The 25520-nt window shown below is 40.7% G+C and overlaps 1 protein-coding gene across 4 annotated transcripts; it reads right to left on the bottom strand.

Moving 5' to 3' along the window:
- Positions 1-112: 112 nt before the first annotated feature.
- Positions 113-25441, bottom strand: PANK3 (pantothenate kinase 3). 4 transcript variants are annotated; one of them, XR_013922831.1, is made up of 8 exons: positions 24770-25441; positions 15246-15598; positions 13493-13746; positions 12689-12865; positions 10986-11109; positions 7752-7877; positions 6134-6400; positions 113-5328 (listed from the first exon to the last, which is right to left on the bottom strand). XR_013922831.1 is itself a non-coding variant. In XM_080353434.1 (7 exons), the coding sequence occupies exons 1-7, from the start codon at positions 24795-24797 to the stop codon at positions 6350-6352; spliced, it is 1113 nt and encodes a 370-aa protein (XP_080209560.1). In that variant the 5' UTR covers positions 24798-25441; the 3' UTR covers positions 113-6349. The 4 variants fall into 4 exon arrangements, 3 of the variants coding, with proteins under 3 accessions (XP_080209560.1, XP_080209562.1, XP_080209561.1); XM_080353434.1 differs by having other exon boundaries at positions 113-6400; XM_080353436.1 differs by lacking the exons at positions 15246-15598; positions 24770-25441 and adding an exon at positions 24597-24625 and having other exon boundaries at positions 113-6400.
- Between the last annotated feature and the right edge of the window lie 79 nt (positions 25442-25520).

Below are 25520 nucleotides of genomic sequence, written 5' to 3'. Positions count from 1 at the left end.
CACAGCAATTTATGATGCTAAAGGAAAAAAACACGCCCAGAAATCCCTCCCCAAGACCCCACAAATGTAGGCAAAGAACAATCTCAAATTATTTATTAGGAAAAGACTGTTTCAACATTCATACAGAACAAATGGTAATAAAACCAGGAAAATAAACTGTAAAAAGGAGGCCCATCACAGAGGAGTTGGGTGTGACAAAGCAAACGAAATCCAAACTTCGTTCATGCAAACAAGCAGTAAAGAACTATATACAGTTTTGATGGGATGAATGATCGGCATTGGCCATATTTGGGCCCAAATCAAATGACTCTGTGACATATTAAAGGGATCTAACCTGTACATTCAATAATGAGAACCTATGAAAGAAAAATAATTTAAACAATTTACAAGAGCTGTATTACAGATGGCATAAAGGTATCATTTACAAGAGCTGTATTAACAGGTGACACAAAGGTATTCATCAGTAATCTATGAATAAAAATTTATAGCACATTATTTTTACATCACATCTTCAGTGTCTGAACAGTAAACAGGGAAGTGGAGACAGAACGGGAGTGCAATGGAATCGAATAAGGCAATTTAACCAACCGGCTCCTTGCAGAACTACCATCCTGCACGGGTTTACGAGTTAGAAATCCGCCTGTCCGCTTTGCTAACACACACCAACATTTGAAGACAGCGGCTGGTGATGAACAGAAGGCCTGCGTACGACAAGACACTAGATGGAAAATTAAATACTCGGTGGATAAAATGACAAAAATCAGAAAGGTAAAAAAGTGCAGATTATCAAAAGCCCCCTATATCCTGTCTCTATAACATCACCACACTAATTCTCAGGTTCCGGGTGTTGTAATTTAATATTCCTCAAAATACTAATTCACTAGTCTTATAATTCTTTTGTAATCCAAAACTAACAAACCTCCTCCCAAAGCTCCTATTTACTATGTTCTTTATGATGGTAGAAGAATTGTGAAATGCGAGCAATTTATAGCAAAGATTAGCAACTGATACACACCATTCCAGTTCATTTTACAGGCAAGAATAGTTAACACATTTAGCTTTTAAAACGATTTTAAATTAGCATTGTTGCACTTTCGACTACTTCCCCAAACGGTTACAGTAACGGCTGATTCTCTTGAACTTCTAGCAGAGAACAAAGGCCAATCGTGTTCTACTTGATACGATTTGTTTAACCAGCTACAAGGACAGAACAAGCTGAAGGGTAACACTGGAATCCAGCAATGAAGAGTCATCGTGCACATGGGGAATGCTTTGGGCCTTATAGAAATGCACAGGAAGCCAAACCTGCCAATGACTTGTCACATTAACAAACACAGGCCACATGCCCTAAAATAAAAAAACACCCAAACAAAAACACGGGAAACTTGAAATAAGGCCAAAAAAATATTTGCAACTGATTAATTTTAAGTCTATCAAAAGGACCAGGCCATAAACATTTTATTTACACTATTTAGGATCTTGATTTTCAGCAAACAATTTAGCACCAGCAGGAATATGTAAAGTAGCGTTACCGTGTTCCCCAAGGCCAAATCTTGCTCATTAGTTCAGAACAGTTCCCATTGAAGAGAATCACCTGCTGAGGGAACTCAGGTGAGCAGGATTTGGCACTCAGCTATGCAAACCTAGCCTGCTCAAACATATTCCATTAGCACATTAATAATTACAAATATATTACAGCATCTTTTGAGATGTTTTCAGAAAGTGTGTTTTTAAGAATACTTAATATTTGTTACACAAGCAAAGTAAAGAAAACTAATAAAACAGGCCTCTGTGCAGACCTGTTCAAGAATTAGTGATTTTATCACAGATGACAGAATACTGGTGATGTACTTTGGAATGTATCAGTAGAACTTAAAGAATGTAAGCATAGAATTATCCCTCTATCCTGTGATAAATCATGTTTTTATCTCCCATAGTCACATCTGAGGACTTAATTCACCCACTTTATCCACAAGGACTGGTAAGTCTGCCCCGCCTTACTATGCGTTAATGGGAAATGGAAAAATGAATAAAAATCAAACCAGTAACTGTATGCGTCAAGCACATGCCAAGCTCTGCACTGTGACCTACAGGTCTTGGGCAGTACTTGTAATCCACAGATTTTTGCTCACTTTTTAATGTAAGCAAAACTCTATGACATGTTTTAAGCCTACATAATAATAATAATAATTAAAAAAAGCACGTAGAAAGCCCTGTAACTAGGAAAACACTAATCTCATAACGTGTGCAAATGGACTGAGGATAAAACGCTGACCACAACCAGCTCAACAGAGCTGCACTGACCTTCATCTCTGCTCTGAACTCAACCGCTTCCTCAGGATCACAGCCAGCGCGTATCCAGAATGCGAACAAAGTGATACTTAACAATATTTCTTGAATGTAAATGTAGGCATTAACATGGGTTAATGACTGAACACATAAGACACCATCTAGTCTTTAAGAAGCACAGATCTGCTCTGGATAGAAGACGCTTTAGTTAGTTCCCAGTGTTAAAATCCCACTATTATTCTGCAATATCTAGAAATAAGAAGTGATTGTAACTTATCTAGAAGTAGGTGTTTCCTGAAGACCTATACTGGATAGAGACAAAGAGCTAGGATTACAACCCTTGAAGGCAATATAATCACCAACAACTCCAATGCAAGCAGGACCCTCACAGTACTACTGAAGGAATATTTAATCTGTTACAAGAAGTCAGAACTGAACTTTTGTTTTCAATACGCAGGCTGAGAGTAAGTGGGACAGTGTGGTTTTGTGTTCTTTCCACGCTGTAACTCTCAAATGACGAGTGGAGGTGCTGGCAGAATTACAGAGGTGCTCGCTTGCAGAACTCTACAGAAGAAAGATCTCCAAAAGGGACATCAGACATCTCAACACCCTTTGAAAACCTGGACCAAACTATACAACAAAGAAAGTCTATCAGTGCTGCTTCTCTCTGAACTGTTAAATATATTGAGGCTTTGCTAAAAGAATGAAAAGGTGTTTCTATTTAAACCTCTGCTGACTTCAGTAAAGAACGTTGAGGATGTGTCCATTCCAGCTTGTGAAATATTTAAGATGTATCATAGAGAAGTTCCCTTCTTGCTCAAATTGCAGTTAGCCTAGTAGAACTAGAAAGGCGAAAGTGGTTAAGTGTCATAGCCATACCGACTTGGAATCAATCAATCTGAAAATGAACCTAAAAAGTTGCATGATTTTTAGGGAGATACTGATACAATAAAACTGTGCGTAATACTTAGAAGATGCTGCTTTTCCTGGCATCTCTAGTTGCACTGGATTGAAGAGATCATCTCTGTGGCCAATAAAATTATCTGCCATTTCTCTGGTAAGCAACACTGGTTAGGAAGCCTGGATAAAAGTCCCAGTACCAGCAAAACTGGCATCATATGAAAAAATTAAAAGGCACTGACACGGCTGATTGAGCTGAACACAATTACACATTCAAAATGGGCTTTGTGCTTTACTTTAGAAGAAGAAGTATCACACAACTTTCCTGTAGAGAAGTGGTTCCACTTGATAAGATAACAGCAGCCCTGAGAAAACCCTGTATTTTCTCTGCTGCAGTACAACACATGGAATCAATTCACCTCAAAGCGGCTTCAACCAGTTGTCTGAGGAAAACAAACAGCAAGGGTGAAAACACAGATCAGGAAAAAGCAAGTTATTGCAGTGATTTGTACAAAAGAAACAAGCCTTTTCAATCTATTTAGAAGAAAATCTAGATGAAAAGACTTCAAGGCTTATCTTGCAACTATGTGTGATGCCTGGTATTGTAACTGATTGTAGAACTTCAATCTCCAAAGATTGATTTTAAGTTGAGAGAAAATGAGATGAAACCCAAAGATGTTGCTGAAATACAGCTCTGGGCTTTAAAGCAGGGCTTGAAAACTTCTCTGCTTGCTCTTGTTAGGAAGTAACAATTGTGCTGATAAAATTAGCAAAAGGAAGCCAATTTTTTCAGAAGCTCAAAGGGCAGTAATATAGAGGTAGGGCAGACTTTTTGATTCTCACAGTAGTTTCTATATAGTACAGCTGGCTCAAGAATTACTCCATTAATTTATTCTGTAACTGTGCAATTTGCTTTAAAAATGTATCTTAGGTCACATCAACTTCAAATAGTTTAAATTAACCATGGTCATTAGGTAATCACCTTCCACATGTGCTTCTGGTTAAATATAAGTGACTTTTAACCACTGCTTCAAGAGCAGCTCTTTCAGTATCAAAATATGAGAAGCAGCAATAAGTCTGGTCTAAAGGAACTGCTTCTAATAAAGCTGTAGTATGAGTATTAAAGTACTTCATTTAGCAAGGAAAAAAATACACATTTGGTTCACAAAATTTTCAGGAGGCTGTCAAAACATGTAGAAAATTAAGTTTTTACAAAGTTTTATAACCAAATAAAGGTTATTTCCTATAGTCAATTGTAACTTAAAAGGAAAGGTATACAGCATTTATAGGGGCATTCTATAAAAATCATATTCGCTTATTTTCTGAAGTGCTCTGATTTAGCAGTAGATCAGTTGAACTGTAAGTGTAATTTTTGTTTCTTTTTTTTTTTAATGTCTACAATGAAACACCAAAGCAAGCCTAAGGGAAATGCAACAATAAATGCAACTGCGCTTGCAATTAGCATTGGGCTTAATGAATTGGCTACTCTAAGTTAATGTACTCGTAAAGGACCACAGACTTATCAAAAAAACCCCAAACCAACCAACCAACAACCCTCAAACATATCATGTTGGTATGGGGCTTTCAATTTTAAGAAAAGAAAGACTGAAAATAGCACACAGAGGTTTCTAATGCACTAGGTGGATGTGTCTGTGAATACAACACAGCCGTGCTGTGGAATACTGGAGCAGTTAGTTTTAAAAACACCCTAAAACCCACCACAGGGACGTGTTCTAGTCTGGCTGCTCTTCATGCACTTACAGGAAAAATATTTAACATTAAAATGATATCAGAAAATTAGGTAGCTCTTTAGTCCAGAGTCATACACCTAATGACTGTGTAATACTCTTACAAGTTTAAGATCTCATACCCTGGCTTCAGGACTAAACTTATTACAATAATCACAACTGTAAAGTTTAAAAGTATACAGAAAACCGCAGAGATCAGTTCCAGAGTACGGAGTTTATCCCAAGGCCACAATTTGATGAACGGTTCCATATTGCAAGTGCACTAAAATTGGTCCGTTTGGTGCTGCAATACAAACTCTGATGCTGTTCTCAGCTTTCAAAAGCTTCCACATCCAAAAGCAAGCTAACGACCTTCCATTTTCAACATACAATTAGATTCTGATTTGCTCTCCTAAAATGAAGAAGAAATCACGTTTTCCAGTTAGCAGGATGGGGCAGAAAGTTGCCAAACCTCCACAGAAATGAGCCAAAGCATCAGAATTATGAGGTCCCATATTGAGTCTATTTTATAAGGATTTCCTCAGTTCTCTCAGGCTTTGTGGTACCTCTATGAAGAACAACGCATGATGTCAGAAGTTATAAGATTGACCAAAAAAACCCAGAAGGCATTCTGGAAGTCACGTCTTCCGAAAAAGCAACAAATAAAAACGAAACCCCATACACCCCAAATCTACCTTCATTAATCATGACATTATTTTCCAAATCTGACCCAAGACAGAGGGGATCTTCCCAAAATAACAGATGCATCTTCAAATAAAAGAAGAAGGCAAGTGAATATCTTCACAAAACCTTCAAAACATCGACTACTTGATCTGCTGCTTTGGCTGATTTTTGTTTGTTACTACTATTCTTCCCACTGAAAGTTAAAGCATATTATTTATTACACATAAAAATAATTACTATTGTAACTGTGAGAAGCAATTACCTACAGTTTCCTCATTTTGTAGATAGTACCTTACTGTTTTTGAAGTTGTTTTCTCTAAGTACACATGGGGAATTGTGCTCATAATACAGTATAACTAATGAAAGTAATTTTTCATTCATTAATTATATAGAAAACTGGCAGGCATGAAGCCTCAGGAGTAAATCTGCAATATCTTCACACTGAGTGCTTAAAGGATCAGCATTCCTTCTTCTGGAAGCTTGTTATCAGAGGATGTATTGCATATTAAAAGTTCAATATTGGCTACATGTACCAAAAAACAAATGATATCCCAAAATATTTCACTTTTCAATGCCCAACAGAGTGGAAACCCCTTCCTTATAACAGCAATATTCAGTAGCTCATCACTTCTTAGAAACAGTCACAGAAAACGTGCTATTTTCTTCTCCCCTCTCCAGATTTAGTTCCCGTTGCCATAACCAAGTGTCACGCAGGTGGAAAATAGTTCAGTGTAGTGACATCCGGTATCTCAACTGAAGTTTGGCAGCCCGAGAAGAGCACCGACAGCTCCGAAGTAGCCCTGTTCAAAACAAACAAAAAATATTGCAGGTTCAAGTGCTATATCAGATTCTGCACTAATCACATTTCAGTGGCAACAAAGCCTCTGGTGGACCAATGCTAAAGAAAGAACACCATACACTTCTAATATATAATATTTCATAATAACTTTTTAAAGCTTTGTTAAACAAACATATTCTCCTTATCTAGCTTGGCTTTAGGAGATTTTGCCCCTCGGCTCCTCACACACTGCAGGACTTCCAAGACATGTACCAGCAACTCCTAAAGCACAGAAATCAGGTTTAGCTTGTTCTTCCTATAGGAGCTGCGTATTTTGGTTGCTAAACAATCTTCAGTATCCATAGCAACATGATTCCTAAGGTATAAGTCAAAAATTTCTTAAACTACACCTCACTTTTTTAAGAATTATGTCCAAGTTTCAACATAATTTTTTGGACTGTATACTTACCTGCATACAAAACCCCCACATTCTCCTGTTGGATTACTTTTCACTCTGGGGAAACAAGATGTTACCCCTCCCTATAGCTAAAAAATACAGAAGTGTTCGGAATCAACACTTGACCAAGAATTTAAAATTTACCCAAGAAAAATGTGCAGGGGTAGAACTAACAAGGAATCATCCTGCTATTGCAGCACACACAAGCACCAAGACAGACTATTGTCAGTCTCAGGATAACAGCAGAAGAAAAAAGTTGTGAGAATCAACTGAAGGGGAACAGATGTAACGCTGTAATATTTGCACACCACCAAATTGAGGATACAAATGGCCAGTCAACTGCCATGACGCTACAAGTCTCCCAACTGTAATAATACTGGTTGCCTGTATTTGAAACTGAACAGGTCAACTCTCTCAGCATTACATACTGATCTAGATTGCAGAAGCTGCTCAAAAGGAGGTTAATCTCAGAGCACAAAATCACTACAACAGCTTTAAGGTGTGTCTGTGTGGCAGGAAAGCAGTCCTCCTTAAAGCAGTCTCCATTTGCAGGATGTTGCTCAAGCTCGGGTGAGAACAATGAAAGTATTTCAAAAGGTCTACACTTTTGATGTCCCTGTAATCTTTTGAAATCCAATACTTACTATCGTTACCACCCAAAACCTTGCGAAGACTGTTGAACCTTAGTGCAGAACTTAACATTTTCTTGTTCCTCTCCAATGATCTACAGCGTGAACTGAGATACCCCAAAGTGACTGAAGGACTTTCCTGGCAGAGAGAGCTGTCCCCAGCAAACCACACTCTGAGAAACCTCCTCTGATTTTCCACGTTTAATGAGTACGTGGTATCTCAGGTACCTGCATTCTTCATTTATGGTAAAACAATACATACAGATAAATAAAGAAGCGCAGCATACCTCATGTTCTAAAAACAAGGCCTTCAGCTGGCCTTTCGACCAGTAATCCAGTGCATATGCAAGAAGCTTCATTGACAAAGTATTCACACGTAAAAAATTGCCAACAAACACAACTCTGTTTATTTTCTAGAAAGAAGAGAATAAACAACAAAGGATTATCTTTTGTCACTGTTTAACAAAGCTTTGAAAAACTAAGCTATGAAAGAACAGACTGTCTTGAGCAAGGAGAGAACCCAAAAAACACCCCACACCAACCAACCTTCCCACAATTAAAACATGGTTCCAAAATTTAAAACACAGTCAACTTAGGAAAAAGGAAAAAACGTGCAACAGAGAAGCAATATTTGTGTTTCAAAGTGAGAGTGTTTTCAGTTACTAAGCCAAAGAAATAGCCCAGCTAAAAATGAAATTAAATGAAAAAGTTACATATTTGGTAGAGAAGACTCAATGCCTTCATAGCCCTGTACAATGCTGCTTGATCCATATGCAACAAGGCAGCACTGTAAAGAAGCCGAAGACAGTAAGACATAACAGATGTTCCTTTCATCTTCAGACCTTGATACACCTCAGTATAAGATTAGACTAAGACTTAAATACTAGAAGTGAGCTGTGAATTTTAATCAAGTCAAATGTAAGAGTGAAAAAACATTCAGTTTTCCCCATTCACCGATATAAATCCAGTATTAAGTAGAAGCAAAACTAAACACTGGTTTAATGATATGAGAGCCAGAACCATAGAAAATGTAATTGTGTTAGTGCTTAACATAGTGCTTAATAAGTGCTTAATTACATTAGATAAATACTCGTATCCAAGTTGATACAAAGACTAGTGTGACAACCCAACCCGTATTCAAACAACAAACATGCAACTGCTTTTCACCATCTTGATTAGTTCACAGTGAAGACAAACACACTGTTAAGGCACCCAGTCAAACATAATTCTGCTCTATATCAGGAAGTAGAAATAATTAAATCCATTTTATCTTTATACATCAGTTGAAGACATTAGTTTGTGGATTCCTATTCACCTTTTTTTACAATTTGTACTTTCGTAATATAGTTGGAATTGGACAAAAAAACCTCTTGGAGTAAAGCTAATCTGTGCTGTTTATGAGTTCTGATTCATACTGATTTACCCCTGCCCTTACATATAAATTGCATACATTTGCCCCAAACTCAGGACTATGACTATGTACTTTCAACTTTACCCTCATTGTAACTCTGTGGTTATCAAGCTTTGCCATAAAGCAAAAAAGCAAAACTAACTCTATAGCCACAAAATCAACTTCTTCTCCAACACAGACATGAGAGAAAGGCAGAAAATGAGAGAGGGAGAATTTGCTATATTAAAATCAGAAAAATACGGTAGTCTGGCTTCTAAGCAAAAGGAGGGTTACTGCAGCTAACAGCGTTGTTGATACTCCTGAGACTATCACCTCCACAGACTTTAAGTAGAACTCTAAACAGTTTCCCTTACCTTTCTCTAAGGAGGCTGTTCCTAAACCTCATTTTATCTAAAGTTTGTTGATAATGAATAAGAAAATCCCTGGTTCTCAGACACCCACGTCTTCTATGCCTATATTCAGTATTCTTCCATAGGTTCTTGACTGTCTGTGCTAATTATACTGACACTACATGCATACTGGTTCTGTTTAGCAGAGCTTTGAGAAACAGAAGACAGCAGGAAACTGTCTCTATCCATCAGTAAGACGATGGCTGTCAAAACAATGTGAAGTCTCAAGCATTAGTAAAAATTAAAAATAATGCTCAACTAGAAGCAAGACTTTCTACGAGCTTTAATCTGAGAGTAATTTCAGCTTGAAGAAACTGCTGGGGGCCGTCAGGCTATGAACTGCTCAAAGCAGGTCTTTCAGCAACTTCAACATTTAAGTTGCTCAAGTCACATTTCTAAACTTTCCAAGGACACAGAGTCCACAGTTTCACTCCAAGTCCATGTTTCAGGGCTTAACCCCTCTCCCTGTGAGCATCTTTTTTCCCTCATACCAACCAGAATTCCTTTTGCTACAAGTAGTGTCCATTGCTTCCCACCCTGCTGCTGTGCCTGACTGTACCTGGCAGTGTCTTCCCTGTAACCCTCTCTAGAGACAATCATTCTGGGCTTCAGCTTCTTCGGGCTAAACCCAGACCCCTATGTGTCTGCTCATACATTAGGTGCTCTCGGGCAGAGCTTTGTCTTGGTAACCTCCTTGTTCAACAACTTGTAGTTTGTCAGTGCTTCTCTTTTGGCAATGGTGGTGGTTGGGGAGGGGGACGAAAGAGGTCACGTCCAAAGCATCACCTCCTCTGACTCGCTGGCCATGTCCTTGCTAACACATCGCAGCAGAGGTCCAGCCTTCCCCACTGCATGTGTACACTGCTGATCCATGTTCAGCTCTACCTGCCTGCCAGCAGCCTCCTCGCTTCCACAGTGCTTCTCCCTGGCCAGTATGGATCCCACCTTTTGCTTTTGCCCTGAGGACGCTATCCTGGAAGATCAATGAGCTATTCTGGGCTCTTTATGCCATTAGGATGACATCCCACAAGATCTTGCTTCCTAAATTCCCCCCAAAACAGAATCCTGTTCTACTCAAGTCCATCTGGAGTATTCATTCTGCTACTTGCCTTCATCTTCCTCAGGACCTTAAACTCTACTATTTCAAGGCTGCCACTGAAATTCCTGACCAGCTCTTCCCCCATGAACAGCAGGTCCAGCACCACGCTTACCTAGTCAGCATGCCCAGCACTTGTGTCAGACTGCTTGTGGTCTGCCACATTATCCTTCCTATAGAGGCTGGGATAGTCCCTCATGTAAACCAGGACTTACGAGTCCTTACAGTGTCCCGTGCTGCATGTGTTTGCCTACAGAGGCTTAAGTCAGGTCCACAGTCATCCTGTTGTCGCAAGAGCACTTTAAGCCCTTTCACCACAACAGCCTGTCCTCCCCTGCTGCCCCACCTCTCTGCAGGCTTCGGGCTCCAGTCCCTAACAAGGTTGTTTTGAAGCCCTCCTCACCATGTTACCCTCCTCATTGGCACAGATCTCCTTGTCCCACTTCTCCAAAGACAGTCAGGATATACTGAACCAGTTCTTAGCTCTTTAATACTACATGCATTACTTTGTTCCATTTGAGAACATACTAAAAGGTTTAATAGAATACATCAGTTTAACAAGCATTTAATCTGAAACCAAATAATAGGCATACAGGTAGATCATTTCCTTGTCAGAAGTTTTTACCTCATTTACTGCACACATCCGGGCAATGGAGCCGATGTTATTGGTGATGGTGACCAATATGGCTCTTGCAAGATCTTCCTTACTAACAGACTCTCTCTTCTCTTTGTAGATCATATTCCCAAAACTATAACAGGAAAAATTTCCATTAAGTACAAAAGCAATTAATATGCATTTGAAGTAATTTCAGAATGTGATTTTTATGTTATAACAGAATTTAAGTCTCACATTTATTCTTAAGGAGCCCTCTAAGTCATACAGCAATTTGACAACTGAAGCTACAATGTCTGTATTTATTACTTCACAGCAAACAGCCAGTCTTGATACAATAATAACCCCAAACAAAGTATTTGCGTTTAGATTGTTGACTTTCATGAAGAATCATCCATAGTAAAAAGTAGTCTTATTCTTAGGCAAGACTACTCTGCAAAACTAGCCACTGTAAATCAAGTCAATGCCTAAGTCTGACTGGTGAATGGATCCTCCAACTCCACATGCCTACCTCCTCACTCACGGTCGCTCAAAGTAGAAGTAAAACAGAGACAAGAAGAATGGTTTTATGATGGGACACAACCATCAGAAACAGAAAATAAACAGCTGGCAAACTTCTATGTAGGTTTATAAGTAAAGAGTTCTGGATTAGGACATTTCAATTACTATGCACAGTAGACAATTTCTTACAAATTATAAAAAAGAAAAAACAAGACAAGAATCCATAGCGATGCATGATATTTTACCACTAAGGACTCTGTGCCATATCTAAGTCAGTTTGGAGAGCCAGAATCTCAATTACTCTAAAACTCAAATATTCATTAGAGATCCTAAGGGTCATAAAAAGTAAATGAGAACAAAAAGTACCTATATAAAGAGTGAGTTAAGATGTATTGACTACAAGTGTAAAGTTTGCACATATTAAAACATCTCAGCATATGCTCTCTGAAGAGGCTTGGACTCAGCTGGCTGGAGAGGGAGAAGAATTAAGTTACTGTGAATTAAGGCCTCTTACTACTGAATAAGGGCAAAGGTTTAATTAACTCTCTTACATATATCTTAGTTTCACTCCTAAAGTTTATTCTTAACATTTCTTCAGGGTAGAGAAGCTGTAACACCACAATTAATCTTCCCCAATGGAAATAAAACTTGCAGCTATGGCAAAAATCTTCTGCAATTGACAGTAAGACACATTCATTCTCATGGTACAAACTGTTTATGTTCAACAGCTTTCGTAAGTGAGAAAAGTAGCAGAAACATCATGCTAGGTGCCTGTACTGAGAGCCATCTATCAAAAAAAAGCAGAGTCTTCCCCAAAACATGAAGAGATACTAGTGTAAGAGCAACAAAAATGCCTTTTTCCAGTTACCTTGCCTCTGCACAATGGCCCTACTCAAAGACTCTAGGAAGTGAAAACATAATCTGCTTTGTTTTATTTCTGTACTTTGTTCTTGCCACTCCTGTGATCACCTCACGCTCTCTCTGACTCATGTACAGGGATATATGACATAATCATGAGTTTTCTTCAATACTTAACTAACAGGCACCTGCAGCTGCACGTGGCTTTAAATCTTCAGGAAAACTGAGCATATATAACTTTTAGGATGAAAACGTAACCTGACTATAGTAAAAGTCTGCAAAAAGCAGCTCTGTCTGTCTTGTTTTTGAAGCCCCCAGAATGAGCAAAAGAACCAACAAAAAGATTTCTTGCTTACCTGGATGCTACAGCCCATCCTGGCAAGCCAAATCTTTCATAGTCTCCTCCATAAATATCTCGAACCAGCTTGTCAGCGTGTGTGCTGTCTCCTTTGGATGCCATTTCCAGAGCTTCTTCAAAACTTTCACAGCCCGTCAACAAACTGCATAAACCAAGAAAGGTCCCTCCACCTAGACTAAGAAGAAAGAAAACCAGTTGCTTTTAAATAGTATTTCCTCACATCAAAGACTCTTATGTCTGACAAACAAAATAAACAAATCAAGCCCTCCAGCTTCAATACCAAGCTGTCTGCTTTCTTGCTCAAGGTTCACTACACAAACAGCTGTCAATCAAGTTAACATTTATATAAGTCACTTACAAGAAGCTAACCATACAGTAAGAGCTAACAAATAGTTACAAACTCCCAAAAAGAAAGCTGGAAGAGACTAAAACTTCCTAAATACCCACATGATGCCACAGACTCCGATCCTGGATCGCTTTCTGTAAAACCTGTGGATGTATTTATTCTTACGGAGCCAGAGAAACACAGGTTCACTGGACACATTATCAAACTTCAGACATAACTGATAAAACTCTCTCTATGGGGCATTTCTAGCACTCATCAATTCATAAAGACGCTACTGGCTAAAACTCCTCACTAACAGAACTGTGGCGATGGGCTTCAATGAAGGCAGCTGTAAATTAAAGATACTTTTTCATACTACAGAGTGAGGGAAGGGATAGGTGGAGAGAGTCAGGGATAGCAACCACTTTGGAAACTGATGGCATACAGTAACAACCCCAACTTGCGTTTTTAAGTTACCTTGTTCCAGTTACTCTTTTATAGTTGTCTTTGGAATGGACTGATAAAATACTGACTCCTGACCCAATGTTAACAACCAGCAGTGGATATGGATCATCCAGATTAAAAGGCATCTTTTGGCATCTCTCAGGATCTGAGGCATTTTCAAAATAATAGCACTCTGCCTGGCCGTTGAAGCTGACAGAGTCTATATACAATAAGCCTTTGACAAGGCAGTCAAGCTCATCCAGTTTGTGCAGCTGGAGGTTTCCAATCTGTGTTAAAAAAGAAAAAAGACAACGTCAACATGTTCTAACATTGCATAAACATGCTACAAAAGTATATTTGTACTGCCTAGCTTTAAGAAGTTCAGGCGACTAATTCAGAAACTTTAGTCCCACTATAAAGCCATTAAGAATTCAGAGAGAAATTCTGAATATATCAACTGGAAAATTACTCCAACTATAAATCTAGATCTTAGACTTGAATTGAGAACAGACAGTATATATATATCTGCTTTGGTAAGCCCAAAGACAACTTCCAAGATACTCGGACATTAATCCATTGAAAAGTTAGCAACATTTTTCATAAGTCTAAACCAAAAATGGTCACCAAATACCCTAGAGGCCCCATCAAGTCTGATCTTGGTGAAACTCACACATCCGCACATCTTTTAAAAGTTCGTGGGTTTCTTCCCCCATCTTAAAGTCAAACAGTCATTTCTAAGACATCAGCAGATAAAAAAACAAAGAGAAAAACCTCAATGGCATTGTACTAACTATCCTTGCAACTTTATTAGCACTCCACGGATCAGAAGAAGACTACAAGTTAGAAATTCCACAAGACTTCAGGTTTGTAACAGCTCTCCCTCAGTTTTGCACATGACATTTAAGCTTCTGTTCTCTCATAGTCAAAAAGACAATTTAATAGCTACTGTGGATTCCAGGAAGGCTGTAATTTCATACCATACTTAATCCAATCTAACTCTGGGAGTGATCACGCTCTCTCCTTTACCACAGCAGGGAGTTCCAACAATTAGAGAGTCTGATCAGGCAGCTAATGCATGAAAAACCACCCATAGAGTCTGTCTCTGAACCAGGTGAGCTCACGTTTGGAAAGCAGGTTTTTGAAACCAAACATTCTGGGCTACTGAAAGTCTTCAGCCACTTTAGAACATGTGCACACTGGATACTGCAATAAGATTCTCAGTAACAACCATCTTCAGATAGAAACCACATCTAAATAAATGATCAATTTTAATAATCAAGGCAGGAGTCAAAACATCACAGGAAAATCCCAAACTACTCTGCAGTTGAAAAAAGACTTTCAAAGAAGTCTTTGAGACACACATTTTGCCACAGATCTCTAAACAACGCACTGGATGAAATTAATGAGGGTAATCCCACCCAAAAACATTGAAAACCTAACACCAAAGACTGCTTAGGAAGGAAAATCCAAAGTGACTCCAGCACCTCAGCAGTTTAAGCAGATTTCCATCAGAGACAACACAGGTTAGAAAATGGTTAACTTCCACAAAAGTGTCTTGCATTTCACTGCATTAATGGAAGTTTCTAATTCGCTGTTAGCATTAGATCTTCATGTTTATTATGACGTCAAAAAGCATATTTCTAGCTTTCCATACTTAAGAATGAGAAAGAAATGAATACTTAATAAACTTTGAGCACCCCGGTTTTTCAAAATACTGCGTATTTTAACCCATCAGCAGCAGTGCTTTCAGCATCAGCTTCGGTACAAGGAAAGACAAGCTACCTACTGTGCGAAAGTCTTCTTCAAACTTGTAAGCACCACCACCGGTGGCACAGAGCACCGTATGTAGTGTTGAGAAGTTCTTATTTCTTCCCATTTGGATAAAAGTAGGCAAATCATGAGTTGGGAATCGGATAAAGTGCAAGTTTCCCCTTCGATCAAAAATTGTTAAGTCTTTCAGCTCTAGGTGGACATCTCGAATGCCAGTGGATCCATAGGCTACGTTAGAAGTCAGGTATTTGCGGATGCTCTTCAAGCTTTCAACTTCCTCCTGCTCCTCCTCTGCAGTGATATCAATAGGTTCAAAATAGGCAAGTTTCACCAAAGTTCCCCCAATGTCCATGCCAAACCATGGGAAAGCTGTGAAGATAAAAGAATTGACGGATTAGCTTTGTTGAAGAGCAAAATCAATACATGTAGCTTCAGACTAAACCAACGCTATACTTTTCAACAAGAAAGACATTACCAAAAATCCTCACAGGAACAAATGAGTAACTCTATTTACACATTTAAATGTTGCCACAGGTGCTCAGAAAGCCCAACTAAAAGCTCCCCAAATCATACCATCTATTTCATACCAACTCAAACAAAATTCAACTGCTGCTTTTTTTTTTTTGGAGAACAAAGGATTAAAATAACCATCACTCCTAAAATAACAGTTTGACATAGTTTAGCACAAAGACTGCAATGCACACTTGTGAGAAAGCAGGTTACATATTATAGGTGTCAACAGCAGCAGAACAGGTGCTCCTCCCCTAGCAGTTACTTCTTGCTCACATAACTTATTTTATTTGAGAAGGAAGCATTAATTTATTCTCATGTATTTTAAAAACTAACACAGTGAAGATGCCAAATTTATGGAGCTGAAGAGAGCTGTTCATACACCCCTTGAAATGACAAAGAGCTAACAAAAGTAGTATCAAGCAGTACATGAAAGATAGGAAATTAATATTATTGAATCTAGGTTACATTTTTCTTCTTCTTGTTTCTTGGACAGGTAGGGGGAATTTCTGTACTATGAAACAGTAACACTAAACCACAGGTATTTTATCTCTGTCACTTTCGTGGGATAACTGCAATTCCTACAGGGGTTTAAGTCAGGACATGAACATGCCTGTATCAGCAAATCTTCCCAACAGTGTGTGGTGAGACACACTCAGTGCAGACAATATCTGCACCCAATGGTTTTCCTGCTGTCATCTCCCAGAAACAGCGTTTAAAACTGCATCTGGAAATTTAAGAAACACCTTGAACATCCAGCTGGGAAGCTCACATTTTTATTTCCTGACACTAACTTGCTGGGTTTTTCGAATACTCTGTAGAGTTTCAATTTATGTCTTCAGATGCAACTGGTATTACAGAAGGATGAAACTCACGAACAAAACCAAAAAGATGTTAACATGTTCATCATGACTAAGTTGTAATTATGTTGGGTTTACATTACCAGAGGAATCTATCCTTGAGAAGAATGGCCTACTAAAATATTTCAATGTATTTAGGCAAGGTTGGCTGCATGCCAGTTCATTTATAACATGCATGCAAATGTTAAAAAGAAAACAAACCAACCAACCAACCTTAAAAGTTACCTCAATTTTCAGGAATGGATGCCTAGAGAATATCATCAGAAACTTTACTCATCTTGAAAAACAAAATTTAAATGCAAGGATAAATTCTGTAAGATCAAGCTCCAAGTAGGAACAAAGTTCTATAAACCTGATATCTGTTCTCTAAAGTGGAGATCTGAGCATGAAGTCACGTATGAATTGACTTTACAACTGCATATGCAACTTCCTTGCACTGTGACTCCAGACCTAAGAAAATCTGACACGTTACTGTCTGACCACAATTAACTGACTATTTATTAAATCGACCTCACTAAGTTTCAGTCTCTTGTCATAACCAATGTCACAAGACTAAAACCAAAGAAGGGAAATAGATTCACCCAGCAGACCAGAAAGTGTCTGCAGGAGTCAATCCAACACATTCAGCGTTTAACTAGGACACCGCAAGCCAAGTACTACCTAAAATACTTGGGATTCTCCCTGCTCAGTGAGGCCCCTGAATAACTAGGATCTGCTCTTCCACACCAAGAAAGACAGGGAAACAGCTGAAAGTTCAGGTGATGAGCTTAAGGAAGATTTGGTGCAAGTCATGCTTGTTTGTCAGAAGATTCCACCGCATCCCATGTTAAACGATCCAAAAGGCTTTTGCAAATACAGCATTAGTCACACCTCTAAAAATCTTCAGGTTTATGAATCTTGTATACCAAGTAAAACACAAAAACAGCTGAACTGTAAGGAAGTTTATTCCATAATTCAAGTGAGAACATATTTTATGCTGACAAATTGGATCACACTGTGCAGTATCAGTTTTCTGGGACACCTGAATGATCTTAACAGCAGATTTGATTTTGATACTGAAAAAATAGGTCAGCTTTCAGCTCTGTGAGAAACCCCAATAAGCTTCATATTTTTCTACTGAAAATTTGTGAAGATATGGCTGGTAACTGCATTGCTCAAGTTTTACGTACAAGGTGGAGGAGTTCTGACAAGCAACTGGGCCCCACGTACTGTTGACTTACTCCTTATACCAGCGATACAGAAGAAGATATTACACAAGGGTTTCTGTGTATATAAGCCACTCTTCATTAATTTATATACAGGTCTAGCCCAGAAAATTAAAGCCATTTTGTTTTCCAAACACAGAAGGGGATACATATATGTATACATGGCAAGTGCACAATCAGTCAAACTGTAGCTGTGATGTATCCATCCACGCTTGAGCTGCCTTTGAATATTAGAAATACACTGATTGTACAAAGTTAGAAAGTAATTGTAAATGGACACAACACAGAAACCTTGTGGACTCTCCTATTGCTGCAGCCTTCCAATCAGTTTGCTTTGGGTGGATCTTGGCTCAGGATTGATCCTATTGGGATGCTGGGGGAAGGGAGAAAACAGGAACCCACATGAAAACACCAGTTCCTCTTCCAATTACTGAAGAAGTGATGTCATTTGCAGGGTTAAAATAAGGCCACAGAGGATTGAGGATGAAGGACTACTCGGAAAATATATTACAGAGAGAATGCTCGAGTTTCCTGCGGGACTCGCCTCCACAGGGCAGCCAGGCTAATCACGGCAACGGCTGAAGATGACACATCTACTTTAAGTCATGTCACATGTGCAAGGATGCTGGGCATTTCTTTACATCATATACACAAGTGCTCTGCTTCAGGTGACATTGCTACTCTTTGAGGCACGCTCAAAGCACAAGAGTTTTCACTCCTATTTATGGTATCTGCAGCATATGTGCCAGAATGGTTTCTCAAATCCATTAAAAGTTTAATTCTGAGGCCATCTTGTATTTGAGAGATGTCTTAGAACAAGACAAAAAAATAGCATGGTGCGTACCTCGTGCCGAGAATGTAAAAATACTTCTTATAGAATCACTTATATACTCCTATCTGTGGGTCATGCTGCTTTAAGTGAGATATTTAGAAGCAGAACGACAGCAGCACAATCTTTTGAAAAAATTATCCTCAGACATGAGCTTGATCCTTACAGCACAGTTAAAGAACTCTGCCTGGAATGAGACCAATACCAATTGCACAACTTTCGTTCCAAGATTATAACTTTGCAAATAACAGGTTTGAGGATTTGCGCAATGGTAACCATCATTCCACAGCTTCAATTCATACAGAGGGTCAATGTACCTGCACTAAAACTGGGCTTTTTCTGCTACTCTATGGGGATTTGGTCATTAAAATATTTTTCTCAGCTCTTCCTCTTTATAACTGTTCTTATTCCTAGGAGGATTCCACAAAAAGTGATGCACAGCTCAGTATTCCTTGCTGAGAATGTAACTGCTATTCACAGAACAAATCCAATGTCCTGTCTTTTCAAAGTTCAGCTCCTCTCTGCAGTGGGCAGCCGCAATTTGAAAAAGGAAAAGCAGGAATCAACCTTTTTGCCCGACTAGCCCAAAACCTGCTTCAAAAACATGCCTTCTGCTTTTAAGAAGTCAAGCCAGACCCTATTTAAGAATACATAAAATATGTATTTTTACTATCTGAGAAGAGACAAATATGCAAGGCAGAACACCAACTGGGAAGTCAAACCCATATGGTTTAATTTGATACTTCACACCAAATTGAACTGTCACCAACAGGACAGCAAGAGGAGTATCACAATATCCAACCTCCTTAATTCCCAATCCAGATTTTCTTTCACTGCCCAGCTCTGCCAGGAGCCACCGTCATCCGCAGATACAGCAACCAGGAACCTTTGCCATAAATTATAGCAACAGACTGTTCTGTACATGCCATGAAGATACTTGAGAGGCAACCTTCTCACAGTTAAAAGAACAAAAATGTTTAAGGACTCCATAGAACTGCTTCCTCCAATGTAGAAAAGCACCGCCCGTGTGGGCAGAGTGCAGTCACAAGGTGCTGTGGTCAAGGAGCGATGTAGCAGTTCTGCCTGGCAAGAAAACCCAAGCTGATGGCTGCTGGTTGTTTTTAAAATTACTACATGGGGGGGGGGGTGGGTGTCATTCTCTTGTATTTGCACTTCGAGTCCTTGGCATACAGAGTTTCCAGCAGCAATCTTACGTTTATTTATATCTTACCATACAAGGTCTTTATACACCAAAAGGAAATAATTACAGTAAAAGGTCTCTCTCATGATGATAAAAGCACAAAGGTTGAAGTGTTTTCCTTTTCTGTGGGTTGTGCTTCAGTAAACCAGAGGACCTTCAAGTCCCCCACTCAGACCAAACTAGTATTTTGGCTTTGTACACCCGTTTTGTATCCAGAGCTGCAGGAAGCACACACTTAACTACTTCCCACTTATTTAGGCAAGCATAATATTCTTCAGTTTAACACTCTATTTGTATTTAGTTTTTAAAGACTGAGAAACGGATTACTTGCAAACTCTCTTCTATCAATGTAACAACACATTTGAAACACAAATAACTTCAAAATTCTTCCTTCTCACCATAAGCTAAAGCAACAGTCTGAGTCAACCCTGCAATAAATTAAAGAGAACTAACCTTAGAAGAAGAGTAGCTACCTCTTAATACAAGCAGGGAGCTTTGAACCATAAAAAAAAAAATTCACAGTTGTCAGGAAGAGCAGAGAACAGGCTACTAGATTTTGTGTCATCTTGTATTATGAAAGTCTATGTATTATAAAGATGCAAGACTGTTGCACTTCAAGTACAAACGTAGCTTGGGGAACAACCATCAAAGCATGCTGCAGCTCGTGATTCTGTACTGGCTTAAAATAGAAGAAAGGAAAATGATTGTGAAATCACATGAAAACCTCAGTTTACTTCTGCCAGCACTGCAACAGTTCTTTACAAAAGTATGCGGTATAATCAGTTCTGATGCATAAAACTTATCTAACTCAGCTCAATACGTAACCTTTGATAACAAAACTTATCTCAATTTCATTCTTATCTCATCACTGACAAGTTAACTATATAAAAGTTACACTGAACTATTACACAGTTGGCATTTATAAACACAGAAACTTAAACTAAACAAACCCTGCACTTTCTCCAAGAGCATTTCCCTCTATGTACATGCATAGGTTCTTCCACTTCCAGTATTTCCCTAAAACATTGGCCTACAGCAGGGTAAAAATTAATGGTAAACTCTGACACCCAAATCAGCTAGCAGTCTAAGATAGCTGACACGTCCAATGGGACAAGAGAAAACATATCAAAGGTCACTGAACTGCTAAATCAAGTGGGGTTCACCTGACAGGCAAGCAGTAAAGTGCCTTTGCTGTGTTACACACGGCATGTGCCCTTAGCCCTCGAGAGCTTCGCTGCTTACCTCGCTTGGTTTGGGGTTCAAACATCCCAAGTCCAGCTCAAAATAGATTTGGGCTGCACAGAATTAACACCCAAATTACATGTATCTGTCACATCCTCCCATTTCCTTCATGGGAAAACTTCTCCACGAAACTCTGCAGACTCACCACGCTTCCCAGCTCCGCCACCTCTCATCACCCTACAGAAAGGCCACATTTACTGGCAGGAGGGCAGGTGGTCATCGGCAATTACTATAACTGCTCTTCATTAGGTTTATCACATCTACAAGTGGATGCCATGTGCAGCTAACACAAGACAAAACAACCCTGCTTTCATCTTATCCCCCCTTGCTCATTCTGGTAATTTTGTTGACATTTCAGCAGCAATCTCTTTGGTGATAGGTGTTTTTAGTATAGCCAGACACAGCGCACAGAGGCAGAATCTAACAATATAGGATGCAAACGCAGTATAAGCTGTGCTTGGCGGTATTAAGCCCTTATTAGGAATACATTTTTCAACTGCAGCTAAATGAAAGCCTGACACATCAGCTATGGGCTAATAATCAGCTTTCAAGGACTAATCAGAAATTTTAGGATACCATAAGACTAAGCAGCAAGGTCTATGAAAAGAAAAAATCAATTTAAAAAAAGATTCTACACCAACTTAGATGGATTTTTCATCAATTTTACTACACAAATCCTACGTGGATTCACCATGTCCACAACGACTACATGTGTCCATAGAACCACACTAGAGAGAATAAACTAAAGATTTTCATCTTTTCTTCGTATTGATACAGCATTTTGCAAATCTCTATGTACTTTCATATATTGTGTCTCAATTCGCCTCGAGGGAAATTAGTGCATTTGTTCTCAAACTATTTTTAATAAATAATGAAAAGAAACTAACTGTACAAAGTAGCATACACTGCATACTAAATATTAGAAGCCTTTGCATTTCCTTCAGAGGCCCCTGACACTCCAGAGCTGAGGGGAACATATGCTGGCCCGTTCCTCCTCCGGGGCCCCTCGCCTTCCCTACCAACACCCAGGGCTCTCTAGATGAGTGACTCCTCTCTTGCCTTCAGGCAGATCTAAGCAGTGGTTCTGCGAGACTTTTTGCTCTCACATTTATCGTCTCCACCCCCAAATAACCTTTGGAAATTTCTCTGATGAGAGCCAGTCATTCTTCCCAGTGGCATTTTCTCCAAAATTCTGGTTGGAGGGGTCCTCTGGGGGTCAGCTACTCCAGCCTCGCAGTCACGCTATCGGGAAAGCTGCCAACACCACAAGGTCAATTACAGCTTTGTCCAGTCAAGACCTGAAAACCTCTTAAGTTTTTTCAAGAATCCTCCAAGGATGGAGACTCCACAACCTCTCCAGCTTCCACTGCTACACTAACTACCTAGCACAAATTTCTGCTAGCCTCCTTTAAAATGCCTATCACCTCCCATCACCAGAAAAAGACATTTAAATGGCCTTTTGACTGTCCTAGAAGAGACTAGTAATCTCAGAAGCCAAGTTCCATGCATTTGGCTGCATTTCTCACCATTTTTACTACAACAAAGTAGCATCAGCACTAGCCAGGTAAAGATCTGAAAGGGAGCACTGAACAAGCATGTCTAGGCAGTGCATCCACATCAGAAATTCTGAATTTGCCAGGTGTCTCCATTTCATCCCCACTTCTCTTACGACAGACGTGTCAGTGCAGTTGTGCTTTCTTTCAGGACACTAAGCATCACAAACAGAGGTGCAGGTCGGTTAAAGCAATCTTCTCACTTCCAGGGTGCAGACTCTTAAAACAGACTAATGACCACTTGTTAAATAATGATCAACCATTTTTCCTGCATCAAATTTGGCTCCAACACAGGTGATTAAATACTCACTCCACCTAAGACACATATACCTAGTCAGCAATGGTACTGAAAAGCATCTACAATTGTCTTAGCCACATAATTTGTAACTAGACAGTCTAAAAGTGGCATTGTGGGCCCAACTCGGCTCTCAGGTCAATTTGAGCATATAAGCCAAATCAACAACTGCTTCTGGGCACAAAAGCCCCTGAACATCAACACGTTTCCATCTTCTGTGGATCTGCTCCTCTTCAAACATTCAGCTGCTCTCCCACTTCAGTCTGTGTGACTAACCAGGACCACAGATCTGCAGAATGAGTCTGAAGTTCATCGCCTAAGAAACTAAGCGCTATTATCTCTTAAAAAGCCATTGACTTCAAAATATGTGAAAGAGCAAAGACAAAATAAATAACGTAGTTTGACACTCTGTTCTTCTCCTCCTCTGCTTACACAGTTCCAATTGGTTCTGATTCCCGTCATGAAACCAACATCAAAGTTCAAGTTCAAGAACTGGAAGAGTACAACTACAAATTTAGCCAACTTAAGCAGTTAAAGCTTCTTGATAACATTTGCTATTGTTATTTGAACAGGAGGTTTAAATCCACCGCTACAGAAAATGAGTCTGAGGCCCAGCAGAGACACTCCTGAAATTTGCAGGTTTCTGCAGCAGAAGCAGCCATACTCTCACTATTTGAAATCACCAAACCACTGTAACATTCTGAAGCCAATTACTGCTTCAGAGTCCTGGTATCATTCCTTAAATGTTATACCTGGGAGAAAAATGCTGTCTGAACGGTACTCTTCATAAACATGATTACAGTCAGTCTGGCAATTTCCACACACTGGCACTAGTAAGAGGTGCTGGCTAATTGTGTGCTACAAGATGCATATTTAGAGTTTTCTTAACACGTCATAGGAAATAAAGTATTTTCACCACCAAACTCAATTCCATTTTTATCGTTACTTCTAGAGCTACACTAATACTTCCTGCGTAAAACACACATTTGGTGATTTTCTTGGATAGGATGGGGTGTATATTTAAAATATACACTTTCAACATACTGTCTTACTTGTGTGCTCTCCATTAGACAGGAATGTCATATGACAGAATAACAGCAGGCCTGGCCATCTTTTCCACACAGTAACTCACCCTGAAACTAGTGTTTAAATATGATGACACAGGAAAACGTAGCCTAACTCAGTGGAGCAACACGTGCATCCCTTTCAGCCAAGGTACACCTGTGTCAGTTTGACAGGTGCGTTGACTTGCACATCCGTGCATCTGTTACACCGGGAAAACACGACTTGTATGCAGATTAACTTTATCTGATCCGATTCTCTCTTCCCACAAAAAAATGAACAAAACTGCCTTAGACATTTTGTTTGCATTTAACTGAGTCTGAACCACGTTTGTGCCCTCCAAAACAGACACAATAATCCAAAAGAATAAACAGTAAGAAATATTATTTTAGCTGTGCTTATTAAAGGGGAATATTCAGCATACTTTAATGAAAGACTTGTACCCAAATATTAATGAATATTCCCCAGGAAAAAAAAAAGTCAGAAGTTGATTAGCCCAATGAAAACAAGACTCTAGCACACGCAGCTGCCTGCGCAGGTGTTTAGTACACTCATTAAGTGCCATCTTCATCAAGAACAGCATCCACCCCCCCAAACCTGATGATATTACTTTGAAGCCCTTCCAGCGCACACACCGATCTGCACCATCCCCCGACCCCTCACGGGAAGTGCCGCGGAGGAGCGCGCACAGTCCCGGCCGTGCCGAATCCAGAGCGGCCCCGCGGTCCCCGCTCCCGCCATGGCGGCCGCGAGCGCCGCCTCCCCCGCCAGCCTGGGCCTTACACGGCTTCTTGGCATCCTTGATCTTCATGGTGCGGCAGCGCGGGCCGGTGCGGCTGCGGCGGGCAGGGCGGGTCTGGGTCTCCTGCCCCTCGCCTGATGGGGCGGGCAGCGGCGGCAGCTCCTCGGGGCCGGCCCTTGGTCTCCTGATCCGCGGCCGGTGGGCGGCGGGCGCCCGCCTCCTCGTCGGGAGCGGCGCTGGCAGCGCCCACCGCTACGCCCGCGGCCCGGGCAAGGGCCGCTCCAGCGGCGGCATCGGCTTTCGGGCGGGGACACGGGGCGGGAGGCGGCGCGGAGCGGCGGCAGCTCTCACGCCCGGCCCGGCGGCTGCGTCCCGCTGCGAGGAGCCGGGCATCGGCCCCGGGGCCGCCGAGTCGCGCCGCGGAGGGCAGCGCTTCCCGCCGCCTCGGGGCACGACAGCGGCCGGGGAGAGCGTCCCGGGGCGGCCCCTGTAACAGGGGCGCGGGAAAGGCCCCGCTCGCGCACCGCCGCCGCGGCCCCTGTGGGCAGGACGGCGTCCCCGGCGCCCCGCGGAGGCCCCGGCCGAAGCGGACGCGGCGGCCCGGCACAAGATGGCGGCCGGCACCGGGGAGCCGCGGCCGCGCCACACAATGGGGCCGAGGCGGCTCCTGCGCGCCCGCTCCGCCGCTGCCGCAGCGCTGCCCCCCGCCCGTCACGGGGCGGCGCGAGGCGCGGTGAGCGCAGCCCGGCCCGCGCGCTGCCTACAGCTCCCGGCGTGCCGCTCACCCCACGG

This window comes from Nesoenas mayeri (genome assembly GCF_963082525.1).
Source record: "Nesoenas mayeri genome assembly, chromosome: 14".
Classification (NCBI taxonomy): Eukaryota; Metazoa; Chordata; class Aves; order Columbiformes; family Columbidae; genus Nesoenas; species Nesoenas mayeri.
This window is presented reverse-complemented; position numbering and strand designations above follow the sequence as displayed.